Consider the following 12058-nt stretch of genomic DNA (forward strand, 5'->3'; position numbering starts at 1 on the left):
GGCTTAAAGGAACCAATCATTTAGCAGTCTTTCTGAGTCAAATCTGTCAAATTAGGTGGCTCACAGTCGAGGCAATCTTTTTCGTTCAAACTCGGCAAGTAACCCAGTGTTTGAAATTGCAATTTTCGCCCGTCGCCCGATCGGTGTGGACCCAAATTTTCAAGAAAATATTTAAAATACAAGATGGTCCACAGTGTATGACCTTAGTGTTTCGTTTAGTATATAGGCGTTGCCTATGATGACAGATATAATTTAATTAACACAACTCGTGATTGACATTAATTCCTCACAATGATTTAAAGTGTTAGCTTGTCGTGACTTAAACCAGTTTTTCAGAAGAATCAGTAAGAGAGAGAAGTCGATCTTTGTATCTGTTCGCTTACCCGAATCTGCTAACCTGAAGTGAGAAACCTGTTTTTACGACCCGCCACAGAGTTAAGTTTCCAGTTATGTTTTCTTGAAATTTGCCATGAGATTAAGACTAAATTTGCGTTTTCTGATTTCGAATTACAAATGTATTTCTCTTAGATCGAATAATCATTAAAGTTTGGATAATATTATACGGTTTGTGGTGGTCGTCTGAGCTGACCAGTTCCGAGTAAGGAAACACTTAGCTCCAAGTTTCGAGCGATTTTGGCGAGCGTGTGCGAGACAGAGCTTTCCTACCTATCCTCTTCTTTGGTACTGCTAGGACGTTAAGCTGAAACACAGCAAAACGGCCTCAAATCGCGACAAACCAGCACAGACTCTTTTGTATGAAGGTAAGACTTTATTTCTTTGATTATTTCACGCAACTTTATATTTACAGGGCTCAAAAGCAAGTCCAACTAAACCACTGTACAAACTCTATAATAATCCACGGTGAAAGAGCTTGTGACAGAGCCCGTAGCAGAGCCCGTGGCAGAGTCTGTGGCAGAGCCTAGGCTGCCTGTGTTATCAGCTGATGACCAATGTATCACAGATGTACGATCGAGTGACGCAGTCCTAACTAAATGTTGCGATGTGTATCGACCTGTATGTTATCAAATGTTTTGTATGCTTTTTAGATACGGTTCTACTTGTTACAAGCCGAAAAGTAATGAAACAAACAAATTAGCATAAAAATACTATTGAATTATTCTTTTTATATTCATAAAAATGCTCTTGAATTAGAAGTGTCTTGCTTTTGTTATCTGTTGCAGTTTATATATTTTAAGGTTTTATTATCCCATTTGTCGCTTTTTCAAGGCAAATTTTCAGAAATTAGTGAAAGAAATATTCATAATAATACATCTCTTTAGTGAACCAGAAGAAGCAGGTGAGCTAGGCTGAGGAAGTTGAAGGAGAAGAAGATGAGGAAGATCCGGATTGGATTGAAGGAGAATTGGTAGAGGTAAGTGAGAGTGCGAGTGATAGCGAAGGTGCGATGGAGATTGTAGACACCGATGATGGTGTTTCAGATCCATTGCCCTCCACATCGCGCAACCTCGGCACCCTCAGTGGAAACCTACAAATCCTATGATGATGAGGATGAGGGAAATCAACATGCTCAGTTTCCACCCCCTCCCTTTACACCTGCACGCCCTCCCGGGATACAATTTCAGCAGCCTTTTCTTAGGGGTAATATGACTACTGCTCTTGAGTTTTTTAAATGATTTTTTACCGATGAATTGGTGAATAGTCAAGTTGTTGAGCATACCAACTGCTATGCTGTTCAACATATTTCTGGTTCCCACAGGTCTTATGCAGAAGCCGATGGAACGTGGAAAGACAACACCAATGAGATAGTGAAGTTGACAGACCTCCTGATCTACTTTTGTTTGGTGAATAGGTAATATGGAGAGGTACTGGAGTACCAAGTCCCTCTACCATGGTCTTTGAGCAAGATCCATCCTGTCCAGAATACGATTCCAGGCTCTCATGGCTTTTTTTGCGTCAGTAGGTGTTCATAAAATATATGTAACGCATCTCAGATTAGTTATTTTTCAACCAATTTTTATGGAGATGTTGCTCATATAACAAGGAATCGTTTTAGCGATTTTTTTGCCTGATTTCTTCATATCCTTTGGGTATATATCACTTGATTGACAGTACAAATTTTGATGATGTCGTATGCTTTATTATGCTAATTTCTGCTAATTTGAAGGCATTTATTGAGGTTGTAGTTTTTTTTTTTCGCAGTAGAAACTTACATTCCAAGAAAGCTTATTCACTGCTGTTTCATATGAGGTATAGCTAACTTCTCTTTTATAAATACTTGGGGAGAAAAATTTTTTTTAGTGATCTGGATCAATTTTTATGATTTTGGGGTACAGTTTGAAAACAAATTCTAATTAAATCTGTATGTGTTCTTTTTCAGCTAAATGCTCTGGATGTCGTGCCCATTTAATAAGAAATATTTTCTACTATTAAGTTACCTTAAAATTCTACTCGATTGAGGTCAAGGCTTTTTCAAAGTCACAAGTTATGCAAATGAGTTATGCAAATTTCATGCAATTTGTTTGCGTGATTTTAAAAGACATGCATTTTAGGAAAGAAAGTATTTTTTTTCTGTGAAGCTTATTTTGTCTTCTTCTAAATGAGATATGGTAAAACTCAATATTGTAAATGCCTTTCGAGAAAAAATTAAAGAAAGAAGATTGTCATTATGTGTAATTTAAAGTTATCGAGTAATATGGCAATTCAGAAACTGATTTTTTCCAGCTAGTCTTCAATCTTGGATCACGTCCCTTTCTTAGCTGTACTTACAACAAACTCGGTTGATCATATGCATCGTTCACGACCATTTTAAAGAACTTAGCTCAAACTATGATGTTGTCCTAAAGAGTAAATAAAGGCAGCTTAGTCATATTTATCTAAAGATAAAAATGTAAGTTTACTGCCGATTTTTAGTCTTCTTTTTATAAGATTCCGTAATCGAATCAAGTGTCTCTATACTGAGATCGGAATCTAGTTATTCGCACACTGTTCATATATCAATTGTGTGCAATAGACTCTAGAACATCTTATGAAAATGTTGAACTCTCTATCTCTTTCAAGAGTATAGTCTTTGAAAGTTTATGGGAATATTTTCGTTTCTCACATCTAAATTAGGCAACCGTCAACATTGAAAAACCGACAAACCTCATGAATTTTACCCATTATGCGCATAAGGCAAGATTTACAAACTACAGTCCCTTCAACCTTTTTTATATTGAAATATTTAGAACAAAAGCAAACGATACCGCCCTTTTTCTTAAAAAAAAAAGATGGGGAGCGTGAGACTAATTTTAAAAGGTCTGTGTGTCAGCCAATCAAGCCGAAGGGTACACTGAATTAAAGTATAATTTTTACTAGCATTAATGATGGAGTTAGAACGACGATGGCGATTCAACCAAGATAGAAAACCTCCACCTCATCAGGTGTGAATTTGTAAGTCCCAGCCAGAATTGTTCTTGTGTTCTTTACCCCACTTGGGACTGAATAAGCACTGGCAAAGTATGTGTAGGAGTATTTGTTACTGTTTGCATTATCTTTGATGTTAATGTCGTGACCATTCCCAAAAGTTGGACCATAATCTGAGCGCGTGTAGATAGCAGTTGTAGGCCTAGTCACTAGGCTCTTGAACGGTGCTAGTCCTTCTTGATTTCGGAGAGAAAATATGAAAGCCTTGGAAGTACTGCGGTAATTACCACCAGATTCTGAAAAATAAGATATGTAATAAACATATTATTATGACTAAGTTCCTTTAGCCATGAAAAAAACAACAACAACAACAATAACAACAGCTTCTCTTGTCACACAATTTCCTTAGGATACACTTTATGTTTCGGTGCGCCCTAATGCTAATGGTGAGGGCCTTCTTAGGTTTGACCCAGATCTGACCAAATTTCAGAAGTTTAAAATTCGCAATGTGATTATGACGAGAAGCCCCCTTTTGAAAAACGAATAAGGTATGTAGAATGAACGAAATCCGAACCATTTTTTTTTTCAAATAGCCCTAAGTATAGCTCGTTTTCATCTCCCTCTTGTGATGCCGGAACTTGAGAAATCTATGCAAAGAAATTGATAGGAGAAGGGAAAAATGCTCACACACCCTGAGAAACTTATTTTCCGTCATGATTACTGTGGATTTAAATTTCATCACAGAGCGCACTTGATACCCAGTTAATTAACTGGAATGGCCTTGAGGGATTTTACTATTCGCCGGCGAATTAAAAAGGCGCGCGATCGAAATCTCAGCTTACGAAACTCTTTTCGGTGGTCAATAGGCCATTGTCGAATTACTATTGGCCTCTTTTTTTAAGCGAGTCGTGTTCCTCGTCCGATTATCAGACATATGCAAGTAAAACTCACTTTCATACGAATGATTGGGGATCGGGCCTTGGGCCTCGTTTTGAAAAAGAGGTCAAAACGTAATTCGGAAATGGCCTTTTTAAAGATAAATTTAACTTTTTATACCCCCCCTCCCCTCCCCGTTACCGATACAGCACCACAGTTTCTTTAGAACCTTACTACCTTGCTATACATTGACATTCCAAAGGGAAGAGTTCGCCGTACCTTGGTGTTAATAAGGAAGAAGAATAGAGACTTAACAAACCATGTCACTCCTTTGCAATTATTTTACTTTAAGCGAAAGGTTTCTTATAATAAAGCAGAGGTATTCGCTTCCTCCATGAATTTATAACACCATAAACACACCTTTAAGTCCGTCAAGCTAGAGTAAAAGCAAAGATAATTAAGATAAATTCCTTTACCCCACGGAATGTCGGTGTATCCTCCAAACACGTACAGTCCTACTTTTATGATAGAGACAGTGTTCCACTTCCCGTCACATCTGCTGTGGAAGGTACTGGCCGCCCAGCCGTGAGAGGAGGCGCGGTAACACAGCAGCCACTGAGGATGACTTCCAACAGCAGGTTTCAAAAACTGATTGAGTTTACTTTCATAAAAAATATTGCCAGCAATGATAGTCGAGGCCTTCCAAAGCGCTGGAAAAAAAAGAAAAGAAAGGAATAAAAGGAAATACAAAATGGTCTTGATAAAAAATTGCGATCAAGCTTTTGTTTTTATCAACACGACAGTAACTTGGTTCTTTGTAAATTCAAGCGCCAAAAGAAAAGGATTAACGTCTGAATATAGTCAGAAATAACAGCCGATGAAATAGCCCATTTTCGAGTTCTCACTATTTAGAGATCTGGTGCTAAATTTAAAAAGCGTGAAAACGAGGCAATGTGCGAAGTCGCTCTCGTAGACACAAAAAGGAAAGCCAAGGTGTTAAAAAAAATGGATGATTCGAGGGAAAAAATAAAACCGAATGAGGATTTCTTGGAATTCAACGTGGGCGAGTTAAGATTCCTTTTGTGAAAGCGAAAAACAGAACTGCCCGCTCAGCTGTTGCAGGAAGCTGAAGGTATGGAAGAGAGAAAACTTTTTTATCCAATTCTGCGGAAGACCACAAAAGCTTTTTCAGAAAAAAATTACGGACAGCGGAGGCAAGTCTCCAGACCCTGAAACTTGAAATCCTTGTATGTACAACTTCTCTGACAATCCAGACTTCTCGTTCGGCATCCGTAAGCAGCCTTACAATACACAATACAATACAATACAATATTGTTTATTTAACGAAAGTGACTTAATTAATCCGATGAGTTATTTAACTTATGGCCTTGAAACCCACTCATCCCACCCCAGGGGAGGACATCCATCACACAGTATACTCGTGCGTGGGAAATTAACGTCTCCCCAGGCCTACCCCTAACCCTGCAGGAGACGGAACCTCCGTGTATTCGTCCCTATCCGAGAAGACTAGAATATCTGACCATTTCTTGATGCTATAGATAAGTAGCATATCCTCCTCATTTTTATTTTAAGACCTTGAGTGTTGGTCCGGCCGGGGCTCGAACCCTCGACCTCCCGCACAACAGTCCAGCGCTCTATCCATTGCCTCAGTTGTTTTGAGGTTATCATTATGTCTGTCGTTTATCCCTTACTAATACGTAGCAAGCTTTTCTTGCTATCTTTCCTCGCTTCGAAAATTGTTGGCAGAGCTGAATGGAGCATTATGCGACTACCATTCCACTTTAATCTTGGCTAAAGATCTATATCACGAAAACTCCTAAACGGGTTATCGTTAAAAATTCAATCATTTTTGGCAACAGTAAAAACAACTTAGGAAAGTGGATACCCTAAAAGTTAGTTCTCTTTCTAAGTATCCTTATGCTTTTATATATTTTTTTAGCTATAGGGAAAAAGACTAAACGTCTAATAGATCACGTTCTGCCTCAAGATTTCGCTTCAGTAAAATTTTGAAGGGTACTAGCCAGTGAGTCCGAATCCATGAAGTGCTATGATGTCCCCTTTTGACTTTAGTCAATCACAGGCGCGACAATAAGATGACAATGTCGTGGATTGCTGCAGACTTTGTATTTGTATGTAAACAAACACAAAGGTGATAATGGAAGCAAAAACCGAGACGTGGTCAACTAAGATCCTTTCAATTGTAACAGAGGTATGAAATTTTTACTGCGAGGAATACAAGTTTGAAATGTTCTTTACGTCACTAAAAGGATATAAAAACCCAGGTGATGCTTTTCTTAAAGGTGGCACTCACCCAAATCATGCCGGTTACAACAAATGACCGTTTAGCAAAGCATCACATCGGCCTCCTTTTGGATTTAAACCCTCCCTGAAGTAATGAAAAATTTTAGAATTAAAAATTTGTTTCCTGACCTTGACTTGATTTGTTTCCTTGATCATCATAATCTAAGGTTGTTAGCACACTGATAGATCCAAGCTTGTTTCGTGCTTCACACTGATATGGACCACCGTCCAGTGGACCAAAGTTGGCGATATTAAGGGTACCATTCTTAGTAATAGTAGTCCGACCTTGCGGTAACGGGACAAATCCTCTCGACCAAACTATAGTTGGTAGTGGAAAACCGATAGCACGGCAAGGAACAGATGCAGCTGAGTTTGCTAGGACTTTTATCAGCCTGTCGGGAGTATGGATAAACCTTGGGGGAACTAGAATTAAGAAAAAAGATTACTGAATGATCGAAATGATAAACTAACGAAATATGAATGACATATGGAATGGAGTGTCACCTTCAACAGTAAATTTCACCGCTTTCTGAGCTTTTCCGAGGACACTTGTGGCCATGCAAACGTAGCTTCCTGAATCATTATACTTGGCATTTTTAATCTGCAATTTGGTATCGTGACTGTTCATATTGACTTGTCCTGCACCACCCATTTTCCTCCAAGTAACTGTTGGTTTTGGATTACCGTAGGCTGAGCAGTAGAACGTGGCGGTCTGGTTCTCAGTGATTGTGAGCGAGGCAGGAGATACATTTATATTTGGAGCAGCTATGGACTGGCCTGGTTCACCTTTAGGTCCCGGAAGTCCAGGAACTCCTTTGTCGCCTTAAAAAAATATAGACAGGCATGTAACAAACGCCTTAACTGAAGTGTAGGGTAATGTCTAACAAGTGTCGGATTAACATTTGGCGTAATAAAGATTGGCTCTAGAGAGAGGAGGACACCTTCTCACCCTTGCAGATTGCTTTCATTTTAAACTGAATGATAAAACTGTACTCGGCAATTAACCTACAGATTAAACTTTGAATTCTCTTATGATTTGGGTTTGGCACATTCAAGAGATCTATATGATCTTTTGGATGCGGTTACAAACCTAAAGGGATTTTCCGCTTCTTTTGTTCCTAAGGAAGATAAATATAAAGAAAAAGTGGAAATAGATTTATACCTTTTTCTCCTTTCACCCCGGGATTCCCAACATCTCCTTTCATTCCTTGTTTACCAGATTTGCCAGGTGGTCCCATAACTCCTTTCTTGCCCGTTTTTCCCTTAGATCCCCTTGGACCGCGTCTACCGCGATTTCCCGGAGTTCCTTTTGGTCCACGAGGCCCTGCCACACAGACTTTACCAGGGGAGAGGCAGTAGGTCCCTATGGACCCAGTAACAATAGAGGTCACGTACTTCCTGAATGCAGCGTCGGATTCTCCTCGATTAACTGCGTCACTCCGGTTGGTAGTTAAGCTGCGACGAACAATTTTGACGTTGTGTTTCGTACCTAAAGAAAACTGCAATGGTTAATTGTTTTTTGAAAATGTGTGAAGGAATTATTTCCCCATTTTTAACATCGATTACATATGATTTAAGATGTGCAAAGCGCTTCCTACTTCAGCATCATGACTGAAAAAAGAAAGTTACGTTTTGTTGCCAGGTAACGAGGGGAGGGGGGCATTGGGGTTTGCGGTTTTGCGATTCTGGCTATTTTTTTCGGTTTTGTTATTCGTGTTTTGCGAGTTTTCCGTTTTCAGTATTTGGTTTTTGGTTTTTGACAGGTAGTCGAATTTGTTATCCAATGTGCTTTTTCGGTTTCTCTGATTGGAGTTCCGCTTTCTCTTCGATCTGAGCAGCATTTACCCTCTGCTAGCTGCCTCTGCTAGCTGCAAGTTTAGTGAAAAGAGTTTCAAAATACCCTTCGAGAACAGAGGAAACCTATATGAGGGTTTTGAGAAACGTATCTCTGGAGTTATTAGTTCAGGAGAGAAGTATACTCAGAAACAGAGAAAATAGCGCGCGCACATACCCCTCTGCTAGCTGCTGATCTCGAATAGCTGCGAAACCTATGTTGCTCCACTTGTAACCACAGTATAAGATCGATTGTGAATTTGACAACTGAGATGTGCAAATTTATCGGTTTAGACGGTTTTGCATGCGGTTTTCGGTTTTGATCGAATCCGGTCTTTTGTGGTTTTGCGGTTTCTGATTAAATTTTTTACTGGTTCAAAGCAGGCGGTGTGCGCATTCTGATTGCGTTGCATCATGGTCGTAAAACAAAAATTGAATCATTTGCATCTTGACGCGTTGGAGTGAAAATCTTTGGTGGCAGCGAGATACAGCGTGAATATACGTGGATTGTAATGGAGATTCACTGTCTGTTGCCATTCCTTTGAAAGTTAAAACGTTTGACGAGCCTGCGCGACTCCTGTCATTCCTCCGTAACGAATTCGTTCTTAGGAGACAACTGACGTTATTTAGAAAGATTCGAAACTGCAATCTGCCTAAGAATCTCGACACAAATGGCAACAGTCACACTCACGACTAATGGCGAGATGAGTAATTTGAAAGTTAGTACTTATATTCTTAGACGCGAGTTATTCAACTATGAATCGACCCTTGACATGCACACGCATATTAGAGAGACAGAGACCTTGTACTAGACGAACCTTTTCCACCTAGCGTAAATACAATGTTTGTAAAAGGAGAAGCCTCGCGCCTCCCGCTAAGAGCGAATTTGTCGAGCTCAACATTTAGTGAAAAGAGTTTCAAAATACCCTTCGAGAATAGTGGAAACCTATATGAGGGTCTTGAGAAACGTATCTCTGGAGTTATTACTTCAGGAGAGAAGTATACTCTGAAACAGAGAAAATTCCGCGCGCACAGAAGAAAATATTGCCTTTTGTAACACAATCTCATTCGGCTTTGCCAAACCTCAAGAACATACAGGTGGAGAATTATGACACCTCAAAACTGACCCTTATTATCACATCGCAAAGGATAGTCATCAAAAGATATCTTAATAAGCTAAACTTTGTGGGTAGAAGATTTAAAAGCGCTTGCGAAAGGTAGGAGACGCACAGGCCTATCAACACCTTTCAACGGTCGACTGCCTTTTGCTTTCCGGCTTTCCGGCGTGTCGCCTCACACAAGGTGGAGGTTTTCATGGATCAAGTGACTCTTTTCATTGCTCTAATTAAACTGTCCTTCATCCAATGATCAAGATAGAAGATTTCCCGCATCACTCACTTTTATATTTTCCTTCACTAAGGAAAGTAGATTTAAAACACGATTCGTAAATGCCCTTGCAGTAGTAACGCTATGTAACGCAACACACTAAACACAACAGAGGGCCTTGTCGTTCCACAAAAGGGTCTTATAAACACTATCACTTAAAATGCATAAAACATTTGTACTGTTGGAGCGCGTTTGGACGCGTTCGTTCAGAGCTGTTAAAAAAGGATCAAAGTGGCCATACAAATCTTTGAAAGGCTTCAAACTACGACGTACAACGAATTTGACCTGCTCGAAAACCGGTTTCAACTTACATGCTAACTGTGCTTCCGTTTGTCCTTGAGAACGATATAATACGTGACAAATACGCGCGAAAAATACTTCTACACATTCAGAATGTATCAAATTATATTTACCAATAGTGACAGGAAAAAGAAACGACCTAACTTTTACGGAATACTCAGTCAAACTCAACTCATTTCTACCGCTTTTACCACCATATTGGTGCCACAATGCAATGCAATCGAAGTGTGCACACCGCCTGGGTTCAGAGATGTTTTGTTTAAATCCCTTTCGACGGAGGACGGTCGGAGAAACGCCACTGGTTTAAAGATAAATTCAATACCCAGCTGTGATTTGTTTCACTGAAACGAGTCAAGTTTCTGATCCAAGGTCAAATCTATGTTGCCCACACTTCCCTTCGGATAATATATCACATTGGTAAAAAAAAATATTCTACGGCTGTTCTTTGGCTGATTAGCATCAAAATATCTTACATCACAAAAACTTGTTTGGACAGATTCTCCAAGTCCATCAAAACGAATTTGCCTGGTAAAATGTGCTTGGTTTATATGTTCTCATGCTGTTTGTTGACGCTTAAAACGGTCACAGCTGAATACTCCCGGCTAGCTTTTGTGTGGTTACAGCATAACCATGCTAACCAACCTGCCTAACTAACGCTTACTGTCGAGTTCAAGAGACGCACAGTTGTTTACAAAATTTTCTTCTTAATGACCTACCTTTGGATATGTCTGAGTCTGTTGGAAGGACTTGGCGAGCAACCCTTAAAGAATCTAGAGAATGTCCCATTTCTTGAATTTTCTGCGAAAATTTTGAATCCAGCATTTTCATGTTTGTCTCCGTTCTTACAAAGAGAGCAACCGTCATCATGATGGCTGCAACAGACAGCAACGATGAAGCCTTTTGAAAATGATCACTACGTTTTTCACTGGATGGAATTTTCGTTTGGCGTGCGTCGATATCCATCGTATTTTCCCTGCGTGCCTTGCTCTAGACAATCGTCTAGGTTATACCAAGTTAGGAGAGCGTGAGTTATTGTTGAACGAGATGCGATATATATATCTAGCGGTAATCAATTCTGACGTCGGTCTGTGGTCTTTTAAAAGCATTCAGCAAGGCTCAATGTTCCTCTCGTTTTTCGTGTTTCTTTCCTGTTGATAACGAAACCTTAGAAGTCAGAGGCGACCTTTTCACGTGATGCTGTTTGTCATCACTTCTTTGTCACAGCGGAGTACGTAACGGTTCATGTGAATGGAAGTTTCCAGAGCTGAAAATACTGAATATATTTTTCCGCGATCTTTTTTTCATAACTAGACTTGGTTTTCAAGCCATTCACTGCTCAGTCTTGCACTTAGTGCTCAATGAAAAATTGCGCATATCAACCTATAAGAGTCTCGTGAACACCAGTCAGACTACTCATTGCAATTTTAAATTGTGGCGATATTTAAAGCGGATACAGATTCTAATAATGGCCCGATGATGTATCCCACTCCCGGGGAAAGAACAGTCGGGAATTCGAATCTGTACACATTTAATCAGTTTCCGATTTTGCAAATTACAGCGAGCCTAACTAGGCTCATGCAAGATTTAAAAAGACTTGATCGAGTCAAACATCGTAGGTCGTGGCCTTATCGAGTAAGTTTGCACTAAAGAAAGATGCGGCATTAACAAAGAGTGAAAAAGAACCACTCATCATGCTCCTGCGATGTGTTTTGGTCTCTGAGAATCGTTGTTAAATTGGATAAGAAGACTCTATGTAACGGGGTGTAAAAGCAAGAAAGAGATAGGATAAAACCCTAGCAAAGGAAAAAAAAAATTAAAAACCAGTAAAGGATACAGAATATCGAAACGGAGATCAAATTATGGTCTTGGGGGAAAACAAAATAAAGAAAACAATGCACCGAGACTCCAATCAGTCAACAAGATGCAACTGCTGTGGGACGGTGAAGAGGAAAGGTTAAAGAGTCCGTAGGGGAGCGGA

General features: G+C 39.6%; 1 protein-coding gene across 1 annotated transcript; it reads right to left on the bottom strand.

Annotated features, from left to right (window-relative positions):
• Positions 1 to 2076: 2076 nt before the first annotated feature.
• On the bottom strand, positions 2077 to 11232 carry LOC111319093 (uncharacterized). The gene is made up of 6 exons (XM_088747314.1): positions 10797 to 11232; positions 7724 to 8050; positions 7066 to 7383; positions 6691 to 6984; positions 4716 to 4949; positions 2077 to 3659 (listed from the first exon to the last, which is right to left on the bottom strand). The coding sequence occupies exons 1-6, from the start codon at positions 11041 to 11043 to the stop codon at positions 3349 to 3351; spliced, it is 1731 nt and encodes a 576-aa protein (XP_088603440.1). The 5' UTR covers positions 11044 to 11232; the 3' UTR covers positions 2077 to 3348.
• Between the last annotated feature and the right edge of the window lie 826 nt (positions 11233 to 12058).

This window comes from Stylophora pistillata, chromosome 2 (genome assembly GCF_964205215.1).
Source record: "Stylophora pistillata chromosome 2, jaStyPist1.2, whole genome shotgun sequence".
NCBI lineage: Eukaryota > Metazoa > Cnidaria > Anthozoa > Scleractinia > Pocilloporidae > Stylophora > Stylophora pistillata.

Excerpts from the sequence above, each read along its gene's own strand:
- LOC111319093 (XM_088747314.1), bottom strand. The coding sequence starts at position 11,043 with ATGGATATCGACGCACGCCAAACGAAAATTCCATCCAGTGAAAAACGT. Across the intron at positions 6,985-7,065 it reads GGTGAAATTTACTGTTGAAG|TTCCCCCAAGGTTTATCCAT; the intron begins GTGACACTCCAT and ends TCTTAATTCTAG. Across the intron at positions 4,950-6,690 it reads AGGAAACAAATCAAGTCAAG|CGCTTTGGAAGGCCTCGACT; the intron begins GTCAGGAAACAA and ends TTTTTTTTCCAG.